The following is a 20,728-nucleotide window of genomic DNA, read 5'->3' on the forward strand; positions in this document are numbered from 1 at the left end:
GGCGGGCGGCAGCATCCTCCTCCCGCCGGGATCGCCGCCGCCGCCGCCGCGCCGGGGCCATGGTGGGCCGGGGCGCGGGGCCGCGGGGGCCCCTGCCCGCGCGCGCGCGGGCCCCGCGCCTGGCAAAGTCCTCCCGGTTGCGCAGTTGCATTTCCCGACGCAGACACGCGCCCCGCGCCTCCCTCCGCCGCTCGTGTCAATTTTGTTCCCTGGGCAGGATCCGAGCGCGGCCCCTCCTCCCGGCCGCCTCCCCGGCAAGAGCCGCCGCGGCCGCGCCGCTCTCGTCCCCGCTCGGCTCGCCGCCCGCCCGCCGAGGAGAGGCGAGGCGAGGCGAGGAGGCGAGGCCGGCCCGGGCGAGGCGCAGCTCCAGCGGGACGCGCGGTGCGGGGCGCCCGCGGAGCCCCGCTGGAGGCGAGGCGAGGCGAGGCGGCGCGGCCGAGCCCGGGCTTCGGCCCTACTGGCCACGTGCCCCGGGGCCTGGGCGAGCGGGAGGGGAGGGGAGGGAGCCCAGGCCAGCTAGCCCGCCTGGCTTCCTCCGCGGCCGCCCGGCTAGGGAGGGGGCCGGCCGCCCCGGGGCAGCTTGGCCCAGGCCTTCCCCCATCCCGGCCCGCCTGTCTGGAGGGCCTGCCGGGCAGCCCAGAGCCACGGCCTCCCGGGCAGGATCCGTGCCCTGCGGACTGGCAAGGGTGGTTTCTCCTGCCCCTGAGGAGAGGGGGGCCGGGCCAGGCCAGGCCAGGCTTCCGCTGCCTCTGCCCCGCACCGCATCGCACACAGACAGTAGTAAACAAAACAGCTTTATTGAGCTTGGCCGGGGGGGGGGGGGGGCGGCCCCACAAGCAGGAGGCTTTGGGGGGGGGGGTCAGGTGTCCAGGCTCATCAGCAGGGCTGTGCCGCGCTTGATCCAGTGGTCCGCCGGCATGGCTCCGGAGCGCAGGTCCACGCCGATGACGAAGGAGGGCCGCCCCGAGGTGCCGGCCCGGTTGGGGTAGTAGTAGCAGGGGCAGGCGTACGTCCCTGGGGGGCAGAGGGCGGGCATCAGGCCGGGGGCACAGGCTCCCGGGCGGGGAGAGCGGCCGCCCCCTCTGCAGGGTCTGTGGGGGGGAGGCCCGAGCCCCCGCTCGCTCCCCCTGTGGGACCCTGTGGCCAGGGAGCCCCCCGCCCCCCCGGCCCCACCTTTGCCGCTCTTCTTCTTGTTCTCCACGGGCTTGAAGTGGATGGTGGGGACGGGGCACACGAGCTGCATGGCCTCGGCCTCCATCAGGCACGAGTTCTTCTTGTCCCAGCCGGCGCCCTCCAGGAAGAGGCCTCGCACCCACACGCCCTCCTGGAGACGGGGCAGCGAGCACACGCATGGTGGGGGGTGCCCGGGCAGGGGTCCCTGACCCGGCGCCCCCCAGCAGGCGGGCCCCTACCTTGGGCGGGTACACCAGGTTGTTGTCGTCCACCGTGGAGACGAGGAAGTCCCAGGACAGCGTGTCCACCGAGATCTGCAAGGGGCGACGAGAGGGAGCCCTGGGGGGGCAGCCACCATTCGGGCCCCGGGCCCCTCCTCTGAGGGGGTGCACGTCTGCCCCCTGCCCCTCGCTGCCCCCGCCAGACAAGCCCTCCAGGTGATCGGGCCGCCGGCTGCCAGGCCTCCCGACCTGGGCCCACCCGGGCAAGGCAGCCAGGCGTCCGAAGTCCGCACCGGAGGCGTCCCGGAGGGGGCTGGGCAGGGAAGGCTGCAGAGCCGCCACGCTCCCTCCGCCCGGCCGGAGGGCGGGATGCCCTGTGCTTCCGGCACCCGCACATCTCCCACGCCTCCTTCCCCGAGCCCCATAGGGCCATGCGCCCGCGGCTGGGCTCCGCAAAGCCACGCCGGGCGGCTCCCGGCTCCCCGCTCAGCCCGTCCTGCTCCCTCGGCTCCCGCTGCCCGGGGGGGGGGGTGCATACGTTGTTCAGGCGTGCCGCGGCCTGCAGGACGGCGGTCAGGAACCCCGTCGGGAAGGTGAACCCCGAGAGCCAGAACAGCACCGGGGGGTGCGTGGTCTTGGCCCAGTGGGCGAACTGCTCCACACGCAGGCCCAGGTCCCGGGTCCAAGCAGCCAGGGGCTTCTGGGATGGATAGGCCTGCGGAGGAAGGGGAAGGCAGAGGTGGTGGGTGCCCACCAAGCCCCGAGGCAGGAAGTCCAAGCAGGATGCACGGGAAATGGCGATGTGGGCGGCCCCCGGCCCCCGCCGCTCCCCCTTTGCCAGGAATGCTGCTTCCCCCGCTGGATTGCACATTTTCCCTAGGGGGGATTCCCTGCTTGAGAGACAGGCAGTGGGGCAGGGGGACGAGGTATGGGCAGAAGGGAATCCAGGGGAAACCGAGGGATCCCAAAAATTCTGCAGACCCCTCTCCTGAAATATAGTTTGTCTGTGGTGCAAAACAGGACAGTGTCCTTAACACACGGAACAAGCCGGAGCGTTTCTCTCGGCGAAGTTCCAGGGCTGACGGAGCATCGGGGCAAGAGACCGCGGACAGTCCCTGGTGCCCCGGATTTCACTTGGCCAGGACACAACAACTCACCTCCCCAAAGGGAGGGGAGGGGAGGGGAGGGGATGAGCACCGACCCCCAGGCCTTACCCTCTCCCACATGGGGGGCACACGGGCATCAAAAATGCAGTTGAAGATCTCCTCCAGGTCCGTGGACATCACCACCAGCCCCTGGATGCCCTTCTCCAGCTCCACCAGGGAGGAACTGTGGGAAACAGACGTTCGTGCACCCGCAGAGCAGGCCACGCTGAGCCGGGGATCCCACGGCCGGTGGGCACAAGAGGAGGTCTGAGCATGCCCTTGGTTCTCAGGCAAAATGGCTGTCACGAGGGGCTTTGCCCACCCACAAAATGGCTGCCAGGCTGGACCCACCGAGTCACGAAACACCCATTTCTCTCTCCCTGGAGCACCTGAATGGAGAGTAACTTTCCCGGCGGCAACCTAAGCACGCCTCGGGGGCGGGATCCAGTTCCCAAAGCGAAAGCCCTGCTAGTCTGCTGCTCCGGCAACCATGTCGCAGAAGGCCAGCGGCTTCCCCGGGAAGCTGCGTGGGAGGCAGCGGCGAGACCGGGGCCCCCAGTGCCGCCGCCACAAGGCACAACACAAAACCCCTTCCACGCCACGCAACGCCATCAGGAGGCCCGCGGGCCAGGCCAGGAGCAGAGCCGTGCTTTGGCCCAAAGGCCTCGCCAGCCAGCTGCCCCGGGGAGGCCACGCGTGGTGCCCGGGGGGCCGCCGTGCCCTCCCACTCAGGTCCCCCAGCAGTGGTGCGGAGACGCACGTCACCACGGGCCAAGTGCGCACCGCTCCGGCGGAGCAGGCCAGCGGACCCCCGACCAGGCCGTGCCCGTGCTCACGCAGGCAGCCCCCCACCCCAGCCCTTCCAGCGCCCGGCACCTCCCTGGCGCCCCGGCCCACCTTCAGTGGTGGGACAGCACCTGCTAGACAAAGCGCTGGGCTGCAGCCCGCCCCTCCCCTCCCCGGCGCCCCACGTGGGGCTCGGGAGCGCGCCCCCCGCCCGGCTTCGCGAGGGGCCCCACCTGATGACCTGCAGCAGGGAGTTGTAGCGCTGGATCTCCTGCAGCAGCACGACGTTGAGCGGGGAGGGGTCCGTGGACAGCATCTTGCAGGTGCCCTCGTAGTCGATCTCCTCGGGCACCTTGCTGAGCACGTCGGCCGAGAGCTCCAGCACCTGCGGGGGGAGGCCCTGAGCGGGGGGCCCCTCCGCCTCCCGGCAGCCCCAGCCCTTCCCTTTCTCCTGGGCCCCGATCTCGGCTCAGCCGGCCCACATGGGGCCTGGACCCCGGGGAGCCCGCCCTTCCCCGAGCCAGCCCCCTTCGGGAACACGGGGGGCTTCCGGTGCCGAGCAAGAGGCGGCCGGCTTGGGCCACACCCAGCACACGCAGGGGAAAGCGAGGGCAGGTCCCCGGCCGCGGGAGGCCGAGCCGGGCCTCGGCGGATCCTCGGACGACCCGGCAGGGACCAGAAGTCCGTCTGCCTTCTGGCTGTGCAGCAGCAGCAGCAGCGGGACTCCCCGCCCACCCTAAATTACGAGGAAAGTCCGGGGTTCCTGCCCCGGGAGGACCGTGTGCTCCGTTCAGTCCTGCCCTCCGGAACCCGCCAGGCTCCGCGCTCCTCCACTTCCAGGGCTGCCTCTGGCTCGGGGCTGGTGGCCGGTCCCGGGGCTCCACGAGCCCCCCCGCCCACCGGGTACCTTGTCCTCCCGGCTCTGCCCGGCCTCCCCCGCAGGGGTGGTCTGCGGCTGCAGGGAAAGCAGCGTCTCGAAGAGCGTCCGGGCCTCCGTGATCTGGGAGGCCACGTCCGCGTTGGGGTGCTGGCCAAAAGCCTCGGGGGCGTCCATGCTGGGCAGCAGGCTGATGTACTCCTTGTACGAGGCCAGGTTGCCGTCCCTGGGGATGTAGTAGGTGTCCAGCACGGAGAGCCTGCCGAGACGGGGGCCTTGCTCAGCCGCGGCCTGCGCCCGGGGGTCCGCCGAGCCCACGCCCGCCAGCCACGCCGCGCCCTCCCACACCTCTGTGCCTTGAGGGCAGAGCGCGCCGGGGCGGCCGAAGGGCCCGGGAGCGCTCTGTGGCTGGGGGGGCCGCGACGTGGACTCGTGGCTCCTGGAGCGCCTCTCCCCACCGCATCGGTTGCCGGGTGGCCCTGTTCGGCCCGCTCCACGCCGCAGCACCCCGCTCCCCGGGCAAGCCCCCCCGTGAACCCCGAGGTCCGCAGCACCCCTGGCCCACGCGCACTTGTAGAAGGGGGCCGTGATGCTTTGCTCGTTGAAGTAGTCGTTGATGTAGGTGGTCAGGAGGCGCCGGTCCCAGTCGTCCGTCACGTGGCCACCGTAGTTGACCCCGGCGATCAGGTACGTGAGGGCCTCCCACGGCGTCTCCTCGTACTCGTCCAGGTACAGGCTCAGAAGGTTCTCGGACACCTGCGGGTGGGGTGGGCGGGCGAGAGGGCTGGCGAGCAGGACCAGCCTCCGGGGGGCGCTCCCGCGGGTTCCCGGGGCACTCAGGTGAGCCCGCCTCCTCAGCAGGCAGCCCCCGCCAGAGCACCACCAGGCCCCCGCCCAGGCGGCATCGTCTCCGAGGGAGAAGGACGGCAGGGCTTCCGCCAGGCCCCGGGCCGGCGAGGGCCGGACGCTCAGCCACGGGGTGCCCACGCCCCGAGGACGGCGGCCTTCCTGGGCACACGGGCTCCGTGCGGATCGGTCTGCCGGAGCCCCGGCAGGGAAGGCTGCCCCCCGAGCCCCACCCCGCCTGTGGCTGCCGCACCTCGGCCGCCCCGGCCCCCGCGCCGCCTCACCTCGAAGTCCGAGTCGTTGAAGCCGTAGACGATGTTCCAGCCCAGCTGCAGGAACTTCTTGCGCTCCAGCAGGATGCTGTGGAAGAAGCAGAGGGCGAAGAGCAGCTTCTTGTACTTGGCCGGCTTCGTGCACCGGCTGAACTGCGGCTCCGTGATGAGCTGGTACAGGCGCTTCATGTTGGCCTTCAGGCCCTGCAAGGGAGGGGGCGGGGGCGGGGGCGGGTCAGGGCCGGGCCGGGGGGCAGCCGCGCCCCCGTGCCCCCCGGCCGTGCCCCCCTGCGCTCACGGTGGGCGGCTCCGTCGTCATCTTGATGCCGGCCTGCAGGATGGAGATGGGGAAGTCGGGGTGGGGGCTGGAGCTGAGCCACAGCCGGAAGGACGGGTGCGGCTCCTCCACCTGCAGCTGCTCCACCACCTTGTCCAGCTGCGGCATCCAGGACAGCGAGAGGTGGCAGTTGGCCAGGAAGACCCAGTTGCCTGCCAGGGGGCGAGAGGGAGGCCGGTGTTGGAGGCCGGAGGCCGCGGGGCCGGGGCCGGGGCCTGGGCCACGCACGGGGAGAGGCTGTGGGGAAGCAGGTCCTCGGCCGCAGCCCTTCCACAAATGCCTCCTCCCAGCAGCGGGCACGGGGCCTTCTCGGTAGGGGCCCCCGGGGTGGAATGAGCTCCCTCCGCCGGGCCCCTGCACTATTCTCTCCAGGGCTTTGTATCACGTTCCCGTTCTGCGTTTGTACGGTCTCCTTCCCCGCGAGCTTCCCAAGGAGCTTTTGCGGCTGGGCCCAGGGGAGATGGAGCAGATGGACGCCAGCAGGGGAGGCCCGGACAGGCCCCTCCCACCCCGGGCCCCTCGCCCTGCCGGCACCCACCCTGATGGACCCCGTCCTTAATCATGCGGGTCGCGATGGGCGCCTGGCCCTGGCCCAGCGAGAGGGCGTGGAAGCGCTGGGCCATGCCCGACTGCTCGGCCAGCTGCAGCAGCGAGGAGCTGGGGTCCACGCCCGGGGACAGGACGAAGATCAGCGGCGTCTTGGTCGTGGAGTCGTCCACCACCTGTGCCCAGAGGGGGGAGGCGGTCAGGGCCGAGGCAGGGCGGGCCCGGCAGGGAACGGGCCTTGGCCGGCGCCCCACTCACCGACTTCATGTTGAGCACGGGGGGCTCCACGAACTGGGAGCCCAGGTTGGAGACGATGAAGGCCGTGACACAGAAGGCCACGCGGTCGGGCCGCAGCGACCGGACAACCAGCATCCGCTGCATCTGGTTGCAGGAGTTCTCCCACTCGCCTGCGGGCAGAGGCGGCACGTGGGGAGGGGGGAAGTGCCCCTCCCCTCCCCACGCCGGGCTGGCTGCTCCGGGAGGAGGCCTCTCCACAGACTCCCAGACACGCCGTCTCCACCCCACGCGCTCCTTCCAGGGGCTGTGCTGTCCCAGAGCAGGACCGGCCCCGGGGATGCCTGGCAAGTCCCCTCCCGGAAGCTGGTGCCAGTGCGGCGGACAGCCAGGCACCCTGGGGGTTGGGGGCCGGACCTGCCGGGAGCCCCTTCCTCCCAGCCGCACGCCGGAGGGCTGGGGTCGGACGCGGGCAAGGCGGAGGCCCGGCGAACGCTGCCGCGTGGCCATCCAGCCAGAGGCCGGGCCTCACCTGGCAGCATCGCCTTCTCGGGCCGGGAGCTGGTGTACCACAGGTTCCAGTCCCGGGGGTACTGCTCGAAGGAGTTCATGATGCCGTGGAAGTTGGTGAGTTTGTCCAGCTCCGTGATGTTGTCCCAGTAGGTGTCGGCCAGCCAGCTGGGGCAGGGGTTGTCCATCTGCCCCTCCCGGTCCAGCACCTGCACGCGGGGCAGGATCAGGCAGCCGCGGGGCTGAGCCCCATCCCCTCCGCCCAGCACGGCCCCTGCCTGGATGGGTGCAAACTGCGGGCCGACACCTCTGGGGAGCGCCCCTCTGGCGTGGGAGGAGTTGGGGGCGCCCCCACCTCAGCACCGGGATACCAGGGAAAGGCAAGGCAGAGACTGGATGGCACGGGGGGGGGGGTTCTCACAGGCTCCTGCACTGCAGAAAACGTCCACCGGAGGGCAGAGTCGCAGCACGACTGGGTTGTCTTCTGCCCTGCTCGATCCGGCCTCCCGCCCCAAGCCAGAACGCCTGGGACGGCCCAGGGACGGCCCCAGCCGGACACGGCCCTCCCCGCCCGCCCGCCCCAGGGATGACCGCTCCCTCAGGGGGAGAAGGGGGCCCCGCAGGCCGCACCCGACTGCCGCGCCCAGCCCTCGTGTGGGGCCGCGGCTCTGGCCAGGGCCCCCTTCCACGCCTCCAGGGGTCAGGCGAGCCCCCTCCCCATGCAGTGGGTGGGGAGCGGGCTGGAGCCCATGGGACCGGCTGCAGCCAGCCCCTGGCTGGGGAGGGCCGCACGCCTGCTCTTGGGCCCGGGGTCACCCACCAGGCGCATCCCCTGCAAGGCCAGCAGGCACCTGGAAGGGCGCCTGCCCTGCCCACGCAAGGCGGGGCCTCCCCAGGGCACGCCACCCACTGCCCTCCACTGCCCGAGGCGTGGCTCGCTTGCCAGGCCTGGGAGGATGGCGCAGGCCCGAGGGACTTGCGCAGTGGGCTCTGCGGAGGGGATGCTCCCGGCCTGCCCCACATGCCCCGCCAACTCTCCAGTCGGACCGCGGGAAGCAGGACTGATGCTCCAAGGACGGGGAGGTCCGGGGGACAATCAGCCCCCCAGAAGAGGTCCCCTTCCGCAGGAGCCGGAGCCGGGACAGGCTTTCTGCAGGCTGCCGGGGCCTGAGGCTGCCAAGGGGCCGCCCTTCCTCTGCTTGCGGGAGGGTCTCCAGCTGAACTGGCAGCCTCTCCAGGCAGGGCGAGGAGAAGCCCCTCCCCGCCCCAGGCCCTGCAGAGCAGGCCAGCCGGGCGGACGGGCCGCCCGAGGGGCTCAGCACAGGGCAGCGGCTCGTGCACCTGCCCGGGGCCCGCCTGCTCCTGCCCCCAAGTGGCGCTCACCACTCCCCCACGGAGGAAGAAGTTGTACTCGTCCATCTTGAGGTTGCCGGACACTTCCAGGATCTTGGCGCACATCTGGAAGCTGAAGAGGAGCTTGTGCCGCTCGAAGAGGCCCCTGCAGGTGTACCTGGCGAGGGCAGAGAGCCCGTGGAGCGTGGCGGACGCTTGGAGCGAAGCCCAGCCGCCCTCTGGGTGCGCCGTGCGCCAGCTGCTCTCCCCGGGCCCTCGGGGGCATCTCGGCTGGGGGGCTGCAGCCTGGTCTGGAAACGGCCGGCCGCCTGCTGCCTCCCCTTCGGCTGCCCCTTGTCCCAGGAGGGACACCCTGGATTGAGGGGACCCTGGTCGCGCCTGGGGGATGGCGGCAGCTGTGCGGGGCACCTACCTGTAGACGGCGTAGGTGTGGTATTCATTGAGGTACCGGATCCGCTCGTCCAGCTTGGTGCTTCGGTGGCTCTTGGTGATGCTGAGGTTGAACAGGTCAATGTAGGCATCCAGGGAGAACTGATACATGGGGTCGATTCTGCCCATGTCGTTGAGGACGAAGAAGAGGATGGACGCCCTCTGAGCGCAGGGGCGGTAGGCCTGCGGAAGGGTGGGCAGCGGGCTGGTTCATGAGCTGGCGAGGGCGAGGCCAGGGGCCGTCCGGAGGAGGCCAGGGGGTCCCCGCAGCATCCAGCTGCCTCCCCCACCCACGTGCTGGGCTAGCAACCCCGTGCTGAGCATCAGAGAGCGCCGTGCTGGCCAAGGGCTGTGGGAGGTGCAGCTCACCCCCCCCCCGAGGAAGCTGGCTGCAGACAGAGCGACCCCCACACCAGCCGCCTTCCCGGAAGAGGCAGCCCTCCAGCTTCCGCTGTTCAAGGAGCGGGTTCCCAGCCCCCAGGACTGAGTGGGGGCCGGGAGGAGCTGGGGCAGAGGAGTCTGTGCCCGCAGGCCACCCCTGCCACTCCTCCCCCGGCAATTCTGGTGCTGGGAGGGCAGCCGGCGCTCTGTGCGCACACCGCCGGGCCCCGGCGCCTCCCCGGCTGACCTCCCGCGCCGTGTCGATCTTGATCTCCGTCATCTCGCTGGTCTCCAGCTGCTCCGTGACTTCGGTGGCGGTGACCTTCGAGGTCTGCAGCGTGTTCACCAGCTGGACGTCATCCAGAAGGGAACCAGTGGCCTCATTCAGTAACCTGCAGCCCGGGACAGGGTGGCTGAGCAGACCCGAGAGCATGGCCTGCTCCCAGTGGCCTCGGACTGCAGGGGGCAGCCAAAGCTGCCGCTGCACCGAGGGCCAGGAGGGCAGGAGGCCCGGTGGCCGGTTGCCGCCCCAGCACAGAACGGAGCCAGGGCCTGGCACCTGCAGGGCCGCCCACGGGCCCCCAGCCAAGGCAGAAAGGGCAGCCGTGGGGGCAAGTGCCGCCACGTGGCCCTCGAGGTGAAGCTGGCCCGGAATGCGCCGCCCAGGCCACGGGGGCTCCCGGAGCCGCCCGCGCGCACCTCAGGATCTCGTCCTCCAGCTCCTTCAGCTTCCACTTCCCGGCGGCGATGTTCAGCACCAGGTGGTCCTTCTGCTCCTCCAGCTCGGGCCGCTCCCTCCGCACCACGATGCCCAGCAGCTGGGCCTCCAGTCCCTGCGGGGGCCCAGGCGCTCAGCTAGGGGCGGGCCACCCCGGCCAGCTCCTTCCGCGGCCCGGCAAGGGGGCTGCCCGCCGGGGGCCCGGAGGAGCCCGGCCCGCGCGCACCTGCTCCTTGACGGCGAAGTTGACGATGGTGGTCTGGGAGGAGGTCTCGGGCGTGTAGTGGGGGTTGGGCAGCTTGGTGGTCAGGTAGAAGCGGAAGTCGGGGTGGTACTCCACCTCTTTGTCCCCCAGCCGGATCAGGAGGCGGCCGCCTGCCACGGGCGAGAGGCCGAGTGAGCCACGCGGGGGACGGGGCCGTGCCAAGGCGCCCCAGCTCCCACCCCGCGCCGCTCAGCACGGAGGAGGCCGGCTCCCGGGCCCGGCCGGGGCCCCGGCACTCACCCACTCTGGTGACGGAGCGGTTGAGGATGGGGGCCAGCGTGGGGTCCAGCTCCTCCTGCACGTTCTGCAGCAGCACCGGCGAGCCGAGCTGGATGGCCGACTCCAGGACACGCAGGTAGTCGGGCGTATGCAGGTCGATGATCTTGAGGCCCTGCAGGGAGGCCAAGCGGGCGCGGGCATTGGCCTCCGAAGCTGAGGAGGCCGCGTGGCGGCGGGGGGAGCGAGGGGGTGAGGTGGGGCGGGGGACCTCCCCCCCCGAGCGGCTCCTCACTCGCTTCTTCTCCATGTTCTTGATCCACTTCGTGGCCTGGCACTGCGGGTCGATCATGAGGGGCCACCTGGGGACGACCAAGCAGAGAGGCACCTGAGGGCCTGCGGGGTCCCCTGGGCTCCTCGGACGGGGCCGGGGGAGGCCCCGGGGGCGGAGAGCCCCGGCTGCAGCCCCGGGGCTCCAACCCACCTGTTCCCGCGCGTGACGATGATCCCGTTCTCCGTGGAGAAGTTATCTGAGGGCAGCCCCTGGATGTTCCAGTTGCGCACGACCGTCGGGTTGGAGAGGAAGCTGTCGCATGTGAACCGGGGCGAGCAGGGCACGTGGAGCTCCCGGATCTGCAGGGCGGAGCAGCTGCCGCAGTCAGAGGGCCCATGGCTCCAGCTCCCCGGGGACCGCCTCCCCTGTGCCGAGGGCCGCGCAGCTGGGCGGCCCTCAGGCTTCTCAGCAGCGTCTCGCCCCCTCGCCCGGCCCCCGCCGGCCCTGCAGGCTCCCGGAGCATCTTCGAGGCACCCACACTGAGCGCAACCCTCTGCAGGGGCCCGGGGCCCTGCCAGGGGGGCTCGCCCGGAGGAGGGGAGGGTGCGGCCCACTCACCTGCTTGATCCAGATGTGCGAGACAATCTCGTCCCGGTAATTCGAAAGGAAGGGCCCCATGTACGACAGAAACGCCGCCGCCAGGAGGCAGTCGCCCACCAGGTAGCCCAGATCTTCCTCAAGGCCCTAGAGGGGAGTGGGGCCACGCTCGTCTTCCACCCTGCAAGAGCCCTTCCACCGGACGCCCGGGGACTCCTGGGGCGACGCCGGCAGGCTGCCTGGGCCCGCCCTCGTGCCTCCCGCTGTGCCCGCATCTCAAGGGTCCAGCCTTCCCACAGGCTCGGGCCACAGGCCACCCTGCTGAATCCTAGACGTGCCAGCGGGAACCGGACATGGCGGTTCGAGGGAGCAAGGACCCCAGCAGGGGTGCCGTCGCCCCCTGAATGCCCCATGGGAGGCGGGTGCGGAGCTGCCCGCCAGGCCCTACCTTGACGGTTTCCTCCCAGCGGACCTTCTCCCCGGCCAGGCCGGAGACCAGCTTGTCGGCGCGGTCCAGCTTGATCTCCATCTCCTCGGACTTCTTGCGCAGCTCCTCCTTCTGCGCAAGCTTCTCCTCATACTCTTTCTTCAGCCTCTCCAGTTTCTCTGCAACCTGCGCAGAGGGGAGTTAAGAGCAGGATTTCCCAGCAGCCTCCTCTTGGCACGCATGGAGGGGGTGCCCCGGGGGTGCAGCAGGCGCAGTGCCCCTCGGGTTCAGAAGGGGCCCCAGGCGTGGGGTCCCTGCGCCGGGCCAGGCTCCCGGGCCTTCCTCCGCGGCAGACTGACCTCCCGGAGCCTCTCCTGGGCCTCGGCCTGGGCAGCCTGCTTCTCCGCCAGCTGGGCCAGGGCGGCGTTCATCCGCGCACGCTTGGGCTCCACCACACGGTAAATGCGGCCGTACATCTGCGGAGGGGAAGCGAAGCGAGCGGCTGGGCCCTCCGTGGAAGCCAAGCTCCCCCGAGGCTGGCGGCCTCACACCCAGAAGCCCAGTCCCCGGCGGGGAGCGGGCGAGAGCCGGAAGCGGAATTCCGGGGGTCCCCGGGCTGGCGGGCTCCGGCCGTCCCTTCCCTTCCCTTCCCTTCCCTCCGCCACGCTCACCTCCATGGCGCGCACCCACATGCACAGGGACTTGGCGGCCACGGAGACGCGCCCGATGATGTCCGGCTGGAAGTCCGGCTGCGAGCAATAGGCGCTGATCTTCTTGAGCACCTTGTCGGAGATGTTGTCCTTGTCGAAGTACACCAGCTGCTTGATGAAGTTGGGCTCGCCTGGGGAGGGCCAGGAAAGGAAAGGGAGCCCCGGCTGCAGCAAAGGCCCGCCGCCCCGCCGGAGGGGTGGCTGGATGCAGGGCCCAAAGGGACGCGCCCGCCACTGCCGCCCTGCCCCAGCCAGCCGGCTTCCGAGCGGGGCAGGGGGGACGCTCCCTGCCGGGTGCCACGCGCCGCGCCCGCGGGGGCAGGTGCTTCCAAAGCCGCGTCAAGCGGTGCCCGATGCTCGCGTGAGTCCAACGCCCGGCCTCATCCGGCCCTCCACTCTCCTTACCCAGCTGCTTCTTGGCTTCTGCCCACGTGGGTTCGTTGCCTCGCAGGATCATGACCGCCTGCATGACCGTCTCCACCAGGGTGGGAGGCCGGCCGTAAGACTTGATCTCGGTCAAGTCCTTCTTGTTGAGCGACTCGAGCGCCTGGGGAGGAGATTGCGGGGCGGGGATGGGCGCGGGGCCGGGGCGGGCCGTGCAGAGCCCCCCGCTTCCCCGGCTCAGCACCCTGGACTGCAGCCCCTTCCTTCCCTCGCTGCCTCACACCAGAGCCCGTCCAGCAGGGAGGGCGCGCAAGCCGTCCTGCACTCGGGCACGTGCCCCGGGGGTCTTGCACACAACATTCTCCGCCAGTGCTCCCAAGCTCTCGTGGACGTGCTCCCGGCTCAGCTCGGCTCACTTCCTCTCCAGGAAGCGCACAGCACGGCACAGACGCCCAACGAGCGCAAGGGCCCAGGCCCGGCCTGATCGGCACATCCCTGGCACAAGCCCGTTCGGGGGGCGGGTCCCACACGGAAGCAAAGCATGAAGGAGGCCAGCCCAGGCCAGGCCTGCGCTTCTGGCCTGCAGAGGAAACGCGGAGCGTCAGAATCCTGCCGCCCCAACCTGGAGCTCCCAGCAGCTCGAGGAAAAGCTTGGAAGGGGAGCAGGTGCAGCTGTTCGCCCGGGGAGGAGCTGGAAGAGACCCGCGCGCCTCGGGCTGAGTCTAGCCCTCTGCCGCAGCACGTCCTCCGGGAGGGCTCCCTGCGCGGCTGCTGCGGAGCACGCCCAGGGGCCCTGCTGCGCTGGCCAGGCTGGGGACCGCGGCCCGGGGAGCCTCCGGGGGCGTGTGCCCGGCTACCTTCATGGCCTCCTCCAGGGCCGGCAGGGCCTCCTCCAGGTCCTTCTGGGCATTGTCGGCCAGCGCCTTGCATTTGATCTCCTCGGCGGCGATCTTCTCGCTGTTGGCCGTCACGGTCTGCGGGGAGCAGGGAGGGGAGGCAGCTCAGCACGGGGGCCGGCGGTGCGGGCCCCGTGGCGGAGGGACTGCCCGGCCCAGCACTGGCCTTCTGCTGCTCGTCCGCCTCGCGCTTCTGCTGGACGATGATGACCAGGTACTCCTCGCACTGCTTCTGGAACTCGGCCACCTTCTTCCGGGCATCCTCCAGCTCCAGCGTCATCACCTCCACTTTCGCCCGGGTCTCGTCGATCTTGAACAGCCCGTTGCGCAGCTTGTTCGCCTGGTCCGAGAGCTCCTTGCGCTTCTCCGCCAGCAGCCTGCAAGGCGGAAGGCGCCCTCCGTGGCTGCCCTGCAACTCGCCCCGTGGCTCCGGCACGCGCCACCGGGCCCCTGCACTCCGGGCCGGCCCCGCCTCCCGGAGAAGTGAGGGGAGCCTTACTTCTTGTAGCCGGAGACGAGCTCCAGGTAGTTGGTCGGGGTGACGTAATTGTGGCGCCGGAGCTCCAGCAGCATCTTCTGCGAATAGCGGGCCACGGACCAGTGCATGGTCACGAAGATTTTGGCCACACGCTTGTGGATCTGGGGGCGGGAGGAGTGTTGAGCCGGGGGGCGCACGGCCGCCCCCCGTGCCCGCCCCCAGACAGGCCGTGCCCCTCACCGTGTCCAGGCTGCCCCGCTCCACGCTCCCCAGGTCCACGCCTTCCAGGTACTTCTCCGCCACCTCGAGCAGCGCCTCCTTGGGCCACTCGGCGAACCAGTCGATGGTGGTGCAGTTCACCAGGGCGGGGTACTGGCGGATCCAGTTCCTGCGTGAGGGCCAGGCTGAGCCGGGACGCTGGGCACCCCGTGGCGGCCGGCTCCGCTCACGGCTCCCCGGCAGCCGGGCCACCAAGGGCGCCCGCCTGCAGCCGCGCGGCAGCCCACCAGGGGTCGCTCCTGCTCCAGCGCAGCCCAGCGGCCGCCCCCCCTCACCTGAACGGGTCCCCGACGGGGCTGAGGCACAGCACCACATGCAGGTTGTTGCGCACCCTCTCGATGAGGTAGGCGAAGAGGCTGTCCAGGCTCTCCTGGATGCCCTCGGCCCGGGCCACGTCGATGATCTGGTTCTGGATCTGGGCAGGGAAAGGCGTCTGGCGCTGCTTCCGGGAGGGGGCACCCTGGGCCCTGCAGCATGCCCAGGCGCCGCGGATCCAGGGCCCCAGGAGCGGCTCGCCGGCTCCGCAGAGGCCGGGCTGCCCAAAGCCTCCGGGGGCCGCAGGCAAGCAGGAGCAGCGGCCCGGGCTCAACCGCCCCAGCAGTCCTGCCGGGAGGGCCCCCACTCCGCAGGACTGCCTCCTGAGCCGGGAGGAAGCTGCCGCAGGCACGGCCACGGCCACCCCCTCACGGAGGCAGGGAAAGTGCCGCCAAGGGGAGGCGGCTCCGCGGGGCTGGCCAGACTCCGGTCTACTCTGGGTGCAAACCAACCCGGCAGGAGGCTCACGCTCGGCCCAAAGCATCCTCCTTTCTTCCCAGAGGCACAGCAAGGAGGCCTGCTGTTCCCCGTGGCAGGGGTTACGGAACTCTGCGCGTGCTCAGAGCCACGCTCCCCATCACTTCACATTCCCAGGGGCCATACGAGACCCCTCGGGTCATTCTAAGGAGGAGGCCACCAGACCTGGACAGGCATCGGCAGGGATGGGGCAGCCAGCCTTCCCTCGCCCGGCCCGGCCCAGCCCGTGTCCCACACCCCGCGCCCGCCTTCTGGAGACCCGCGGGGCACGCACCTCCTCGAACTCGTCTGCCTTGTAGAGGTTGGGCACCTCCCCGCTGCTGAGGACGTTGTTGATGTCCTCCAGAAAGCACTCGTCGGCCACCTGGGTGTCGACGAAGAGGAAGGTGGTGGGCTTCTGGTCCACGCCGGTCTGGCGGTAGAGCCGCTTGATGTCTGCGGGCAGAGGAGCCATGAGGGGTGAGTGACGAGGCGGCCTGGGCCAGTGCGGGATGCCGGGCCCCGAGGAGGCGGCCGCGGCCCTCACCTTCCCGGAACTCCTGCTTGCGGTACTGTCGGGAGACCTCGACCTGGAAGGTGTAGTACTCGCAGATGGACGAGGCCAGGCGGGCCAGGCTCTGCCGGCCGCTGCCCCCGATGCCCACCAGCAGCATGTTCCCCCGCGGCTGGCTGATCACCCGCACGATCCGGGTTACTGCGGGGAAACGGCACCGTGAGTTGCTGAAGCAGCAGAGTGGGAGAGGGGGCGGTGGCGGGACCCCCCCAGCACGCAGATTCTGGCGGAGGGTCGGGGCCCCGCGGCTTCCCCTTGTGACCTCCCTGCACTCTCCCACCGCTTCTTCAGGAGAGTCTGCACGGAACAGGCACCGGGGGGGAGCGTCAGGACGGCCCCGCAGCGTCTTCGGACCGGCGGCACGACGAGCCCTCCACCTGGAGGCGCACCTGGGCCAGACACGTGCCTGCCCGGTGCCGGGCTCCAGAGCAAGCCCTGGAGGAGGATGCACCCGCCCACCACCGGAGATCCACCCCGCCTGCCGTGCCCCGCAAAGGGCGGAGCAGGACCCTCCCGCAGGGCCCCCCACTCACTGTGCTCGATGGCATCCCGGAAGAGCACCAGCCGCATGGGCACCAGCCCCGGCGACCGGTTGTAGTCACCCAGCGCCCGCTCCATCTCTGCCTTCAGGACGCCCATGTCGGTCATGTCCTCGTACACATTGCGCATGAAGTCCCCTGCGGCGAAGCATCGCTCCGTTCCAGAAGCGGCAAGCGCCGCCCGCCTGCCAACAGGCCCGGCTCCCAGCCTCCCAGTGCAAGCCTCTCACGCGCATGTGCGCCCGGGCACCCAAGCACAGCTCGCACGCCCTCCAGCAGCCCCGCTCGGACATCATCCGGATCTCCCCCTCCTTGCAACCCCGTCTCCATCCGGTTTCCCACCCAGGACTAAACGCACACGCAGTCACACGAGCATGTGAGGACTGCAGCACCGAGCGAGCTGACGAACGTGCTCCATTCACCAATCAAGGGCACCTCCAGGTTTAGAGGGAAAAGTGGGCAGCACCTTCCTGCGTTTCCCAGCCAGGCGCGGCTGTGCCCGAAAAATGTTACGAGCGGCTGAACAGTTGCTTCCAATTAGAGAGGCAGCAGATTTTCCATTTTAAAAATTATGTTCAAAATACAAGTGCTTATAAAAATGGCGAGTGCAAAGCATCACCTCAGAAGAGACATTCTCCCTTCGAAGTGGGAGACAGAAGGGGTCCGCGCTGGCTGTGCCTTAAGTGCCTTTTGGTGGAAAGCGGGAATACGCATTTCACAAATATCTCTTTGAGGAAAAAACCTCCTCTGGGCCTGTAACCAAACAGGCCCATGTGCTTCGGCCTCATTTAAAAACCAAACCAAACCAAACCAAACCAAACCGAAAAAAGCGAGTGCTCCTCTGTCCTTCGGTAGTCTCGTCTTTCCAGTCCAGGCCCACGGAGATGTGAGGCCACATTCCAGGCCTGCTCACACAGAAAAGCCTCCCACAGCTCCCGGCGTTCCCCCGGCAGCATCTTTTGGGGTGCACATGCAGGGGCCTGCGCCCCTAATTGACAAAGTGGCCTGGCTAAAACTACAGGCACTGATCCACTTCAATTAGGGAACAGTGTTGAAACACACACACACACACACACACACACACACACACAGGATGGATCCCACAGCCCCAAGGGGCAGGCAGGGCGTCGTCTTCCTCAATCGCCAGGGGCTGCCCTCCCACCGGCGCCCCGCACGGTCCGCGCCCGCAGCCCTCCAGCAGCCACGAGCGCCGGAACGCACCGAAGATGGGCGAGCGCTTGTTGGGGCAGAGGTTGTGGAAAGTCAGGTCGAAGAAGGTGCCCAGCTTCTCACTCAAGAGGGCCACGAAGGTCTCCATGTCCACAGCGTCCACCAGGCGGTCGGAGAAGACCCTGCGGCAAAGGAGGCGGAATCTGCGTCCCCGAGGGCCACTCGCCCCGGAAGCGCAGGGCAGGCTGCCCAGACCCCCACCCCGAGCTTGCCTCCCCTGCCCCCCGCAGGGGCCGCGCAGCACTCCAGCCCGGCCCGGCCCAGACGGCCAGAAGCAGCTCTACCTGAAGCACTCGTGGATCCAGAGGCGTGTCAGGCTGGGCTTGGTGTCGTGGAAGTCCTTGTGGGCCCGCAGCATGCCCTGGAACACCTGCGCAGGGCACACGCAGAGCCCCTTCGGCCAGGCTGCCCCACCAGGCGCACCCCCCTGGCCCCCCGGCCCCCCTCGGCCCGCGCAACCCTCGCTTCGGATCGGAGAAGGGCGCCAGCTGGGCAGGCCTGTCCATGGCCAGAGGACTGCGGCTGTCCCTGCCCTGCCCCACGGCCTAGAAGGGGCCGCTCGGAGCCTGCGGCTGGGGCAGCCCAGTGCCGTGCGATGCGGGCCGGGCCAAGTGCTCCTCCCAGGAAGCCAGTCCGTCTTCCCCGTCCACTTGGGAAAGCCGGCGGGGGAACCAGCTCCGTCCTCAGACCCCGGGCAGCACAGCGCCTCTGCAGGAAGGGCCCCTCCGAGGGCGCTTCCCTCAGACCCCCTTCAGCCCCACGGCCCCCCAGCTGGCGGGAAGAAGGTGCTGCTGCCACCGCCACACAGGAGCTCTGCGGCTGCCGGCATTTGATGTGAGCGAGCAGAGCTGGGGGCTCGGGGCAGGGACGAGCGTCTGATGTCTTCCAACTGCCTGCAAGTCGCCGGGCCCATTTGATGTCGCTCTGCCACCGCAGCAGCAGCAGGAGACGCGGCTCGCCTGGAATCCCAATGCTGCCGGCCCCCAGGCGCGTTAACCCTGCCCCTGCTGGCGCCGGGCCAGGCCGGGCCGAGCCAGCCTGCCCAGCGCCACACGCCTGCTCGGATGCCCTGGCGTGCAGAGCCCGGCTGGCGGGGCGGCCGTCCCCACAAGGGACCCCGGCTCAGCCGCAGAATTCCACGTCTGGGGCCGGGCACACGCCCGTCCGGGCCGGCAGGCTGACCTCTCTGGCCCCCGAGAAATGCGGCCCCTCGCTTTTCTGAGGCTGCCCCAGACTCGGCCCCCCCACCGCTCTGCAAGGGGCAGATGGAAGGCGGAGGAGGGCGTGGGGCCGGGAGGAAGACGGTGGCACTCGAGAGAATGAGAAATGAAGACGTCAGGAGGACTCCGGGGGTGGGGGGGAGATGAGGCAGGTGGGCCGGGAAAGACAAGCCCCTCTAAGTCCACGCGCCAGAGAACTAACGAGGACTCGCTTCCTTGCCGGAGGCAGAATGAGCCAGAACGGCGGGGGACCAGCCCCGTCCTTGTGTACAGAGCGGCACCCGACACGCCGCACCTGCCGCCTGCCTCCCTCCCTGCCGCTGAGGGAAGGGGCAGGAGCCCCGCGAGCAGTGCCCCTTTCCTGCACCCCCGACACCCCACCGGGGCCTTCCTGGCCGAGGGGCGCGTCTCCCGGGGTGGGGGGAGCCCCCCCTTCTACCTTGGAAATGTCACGCAGGTTGAAGAGGTAGTGGATCTTGGCCGGGGTGGGCAGGAACCTCTGGACCACGCTGTTGTACAGCTCCACCGTCGCCTCCGTGATGATGTTGCCGATCGGCTTGACCCCCTCGTCAAAATTCTGCAGCTTCTGGTAGATCATGGTGCCAAAGATGCGCCGGATTTGTGAATCCTGCGGGAGTGTGGGAAGACTGAGGCGGGGGCCGCCCATCCCTGTCCTCTCCTGGACAGGGCCTCCCAGGGTGCCCCCCGGCCTTCCCCCGGGAGCTGCGTGCAAGCAGGCGGGCATGGAAGGTGGAGCCACGGGTGCTGCAGCAGCAGCCGCACGGCGAGCGCGGTGGGCCAGCCGCCTTTGGGCGGCCTCAGGAGCCACGGGAGCCAGTCGCCCCTCCAGCTCTGCACACAGACGCTGCTCCGGCCGGAAGGAGCCGGTCCTTCATGGGGCCGGCCGAGAGCCTGGCAGCCGCCATGGCCACAGAAGCCCGCCTCCCCTCAGCTGCTCGGCAACCCATGGCCGCCGTCCCCACAGCCCGCCTCCCTCCTGCCTCCATTTTGTTTATCCGCCATGAGGAAAACCTACTTAAGGCCACAAAAGCAGCTAGACCGGCACGGCCAGGCCTCAATAAACGCCAGCACGGCACAGCGTCCAGCCCGAAGATATTAAAAACCAGGAGAGCGACCTTCCCCAGCCTGGGGCCTGACAGATGTGCTGGACTACAACTCCCACACTCCCCAGCCAGCCTCCCGACACATCTGGAGGGGCCAGCAGAAGCACTACAGGGCAAACCAGCAGCCCAGCCCAGCCCCAGGAAACAAGCAGGCCTCTCCAAGCCCAGGCCCTAGAGGGGCCGCCAGGCCCCTTCCGCAATGGGGCACAGAAGAAGCCAAGCCCGGGCCGAAGCCTCGCTGTTGCCACGGCATTCGGGAGGGCGGCAACATGGTGCCTCCGAGGCCGGGCTCCGAAACGGGACTGGCGGCAGCCGGCCCAAGAGCCGCCCCGAGGGCGAGGAAGCAGCAGAGGGGGCTTCTGCTCCACCCCGCCTGACCCCACCCTCACAGGCAGGCCAGAGGGCCCCTCGGGCAGTGCCCTGGGGGCCGACCCAAGGGGCTCCGCTGCTGGCCTCTGTGGGGCTCGTACTGTGCGGGAGAAGGTGCCGGAATGCCCCGCCACCCACGCTGGCCACCCCTGGCGTGGGTGCCGAGGCCAGTCCTTGCCACGGCTTGGCATTGGGGCGGCTGGGGCCAGGGCTCCCCGCTGGATCCTGGCGGGGTTCGGGGAGCCAAGAGGCCGTGTGTGCTGGTGGCGTGGCGGGGGCCCTGAAAGGAGAGGGAGCGTGACTGCCGGCTCAGCCCGGCCCCCGGGCTGCCCCCGCAGCGCACGTCTGGGCAGCCCTTACCGTGGGGAAGGTCATGTTGATCAGGTTGAAGCGGCTCTGAAGCCGGCTGGAGATCACCGTCCGCCCACCTCCGGGGGGCCCCATGGCTGCCATCAGGAACATGTCCTGCGGGGAAGGCAAACAGCCCCGATCAAACCGAGGGAGATGAAACGAAGTCCTCTCCCGCCCGCGCCCCCCCCCATGGAAG

At 70.0% G+C, this 20,728-nt stretch overlaps 1 protein-coding gene across 1 annotated transcript in view; it reads right to left on the minus strand.

Moving 5' to 3' along the window:
- Positions 1–848: 848 nt before the first annotated feature.
- Positions 849–20,728, minus strand: part of DNAH2 (dynein axonemal heavy chain 2) — a 73,455-nt gene continuing 53,575 nt past the window's right edge. The window contains exons 48-85 of the mRNA XM_044417143.1: positions 20,542–20,646; positions 19,128–19,316; positions 17,753–17,838; positions 17,460–17,590; positions 16,233–16,376; positions 15,673–15,840; positions 15,421–15,581; positions 14,630–14,769; positions 14,316–14,463; positions 14,097–14,236; positions 13,764–13,974; positions 13,559–13,675; positions 12,723–12,864; positions 12,279–12,448; positions 11,967–12,083; positions 11,629–11,793; positions 11,202–11,327; positions 10,794–10,942; positions 10,605–10,671; positions 10,334–10,484; positions 10,055–10,203; positions 9,810–9,943; positions 9,358–9,502; positions 8,713–8,912; positions 8,331–8,457; positions 6,970–7,156; positions 6,462–6,610; positions 6,196–6,379; positions 5,619–5,809; positions 5,333–5,524; positions 4,774–4,958; positions 4,233–4,461; positions 3,559–3,710; positions 2,609–2,723; positions 1,933–2,109; positions 1,413–1,487; positions 1,174–1,324; positions 849–1,014 (exon numbers count right to left, since the gene is read on the minus strand). Coding sequence (XP_044273078.1) covers positions 860–1,014; positions 1,174–1,324; positions 1,413–1,487; positions 1,933–2,109; positions 2,609–2,723; positions 3,559–3,710; positions 4,233–4,461; positions 4,774–4,958; positions 5,333–5,524; positions 5,619–5,809; positions 6,196–6,379; positions 6,462–6,610; positions 6,970–7,156; positions 8,331–8,457; positions 8,713–8,912; positions 9,358–9,502; positions 9,810–9,943; positions 10,055–10,203; positions 10,334–10,484; positions 10,605–10,671; positions 10,794–10,942; positions 11,202–11,327; positions 11,629–11,793; positions 11,967–12,083; positions 12,279–12,448; positions 12,723–12,864; positions 13,559–13,675; positions 13,764–13,974; positions 14,097–14,236; positions 14,316–14,463; positions 14,630–14,769; positions 15,421–15,581; positions 15,673–15,840; positions 16,233–16,376; positions 17,460–17,590; positions 17,753–17,838; positions 19,128–19,316; positions 20,542–20,646 — 5,724 coding nt within the window. The 3' untranslated portion in view covers positions 849–859. The remainder of the gene's footprint in view (positions 1,015–1,173; positions 1,325–1,412; positions 1,488–1,932; positions 2,110–2,608; positions 2,724–3,558; positions 3,711–4,232; positions 4,462–4,773; positions 4,959–5,332; positions 5,525–5,618; positions 5,810–6,195; positions 6,380–6,461; positions 6,611–6,969; positions 7,157–8,330; positions 8,458–8,712; positions 8,913–9,357; positions 9,503–9,809; positions 9,944–10,054; positions 10,204–10,333; positions 10,485–10,604; positions 10,672–10,793; positions 10,943–11,201; positions 11,328–11,628; positions 11,794–11,966; positions 12,084–12,278; positions 12,449–12,722; positions 12,865–13,558; positions 13,676–13,763; positions 13,975–14,096; positions 14,237–14,315; positions 14,464–14,629; positions 14,770–15,420; positions 15,582–15,672; positions 15,841–16,232; positions 16,377–17,459; positions 17,591–17,752; positions 17,839–19,127; positions 19,317–20,541; positions 20,647–20,728) is intronic.

Source organism: Varanus komodoensis, unplaced genomic scaffold, assembly GCF_004798865.1.
Source record: "Varanus komodoensis strain SLA01 unplaced genomic scaffold, ASM479886v1 scaffold87, whole genome shotgun sequence".
Taxonomy (NCBI): Eukaryota; Metazoa; Chordata; class Lepidosauria; order Squamata; family Varanidae; genus Varanus; species Varanus komodoensis.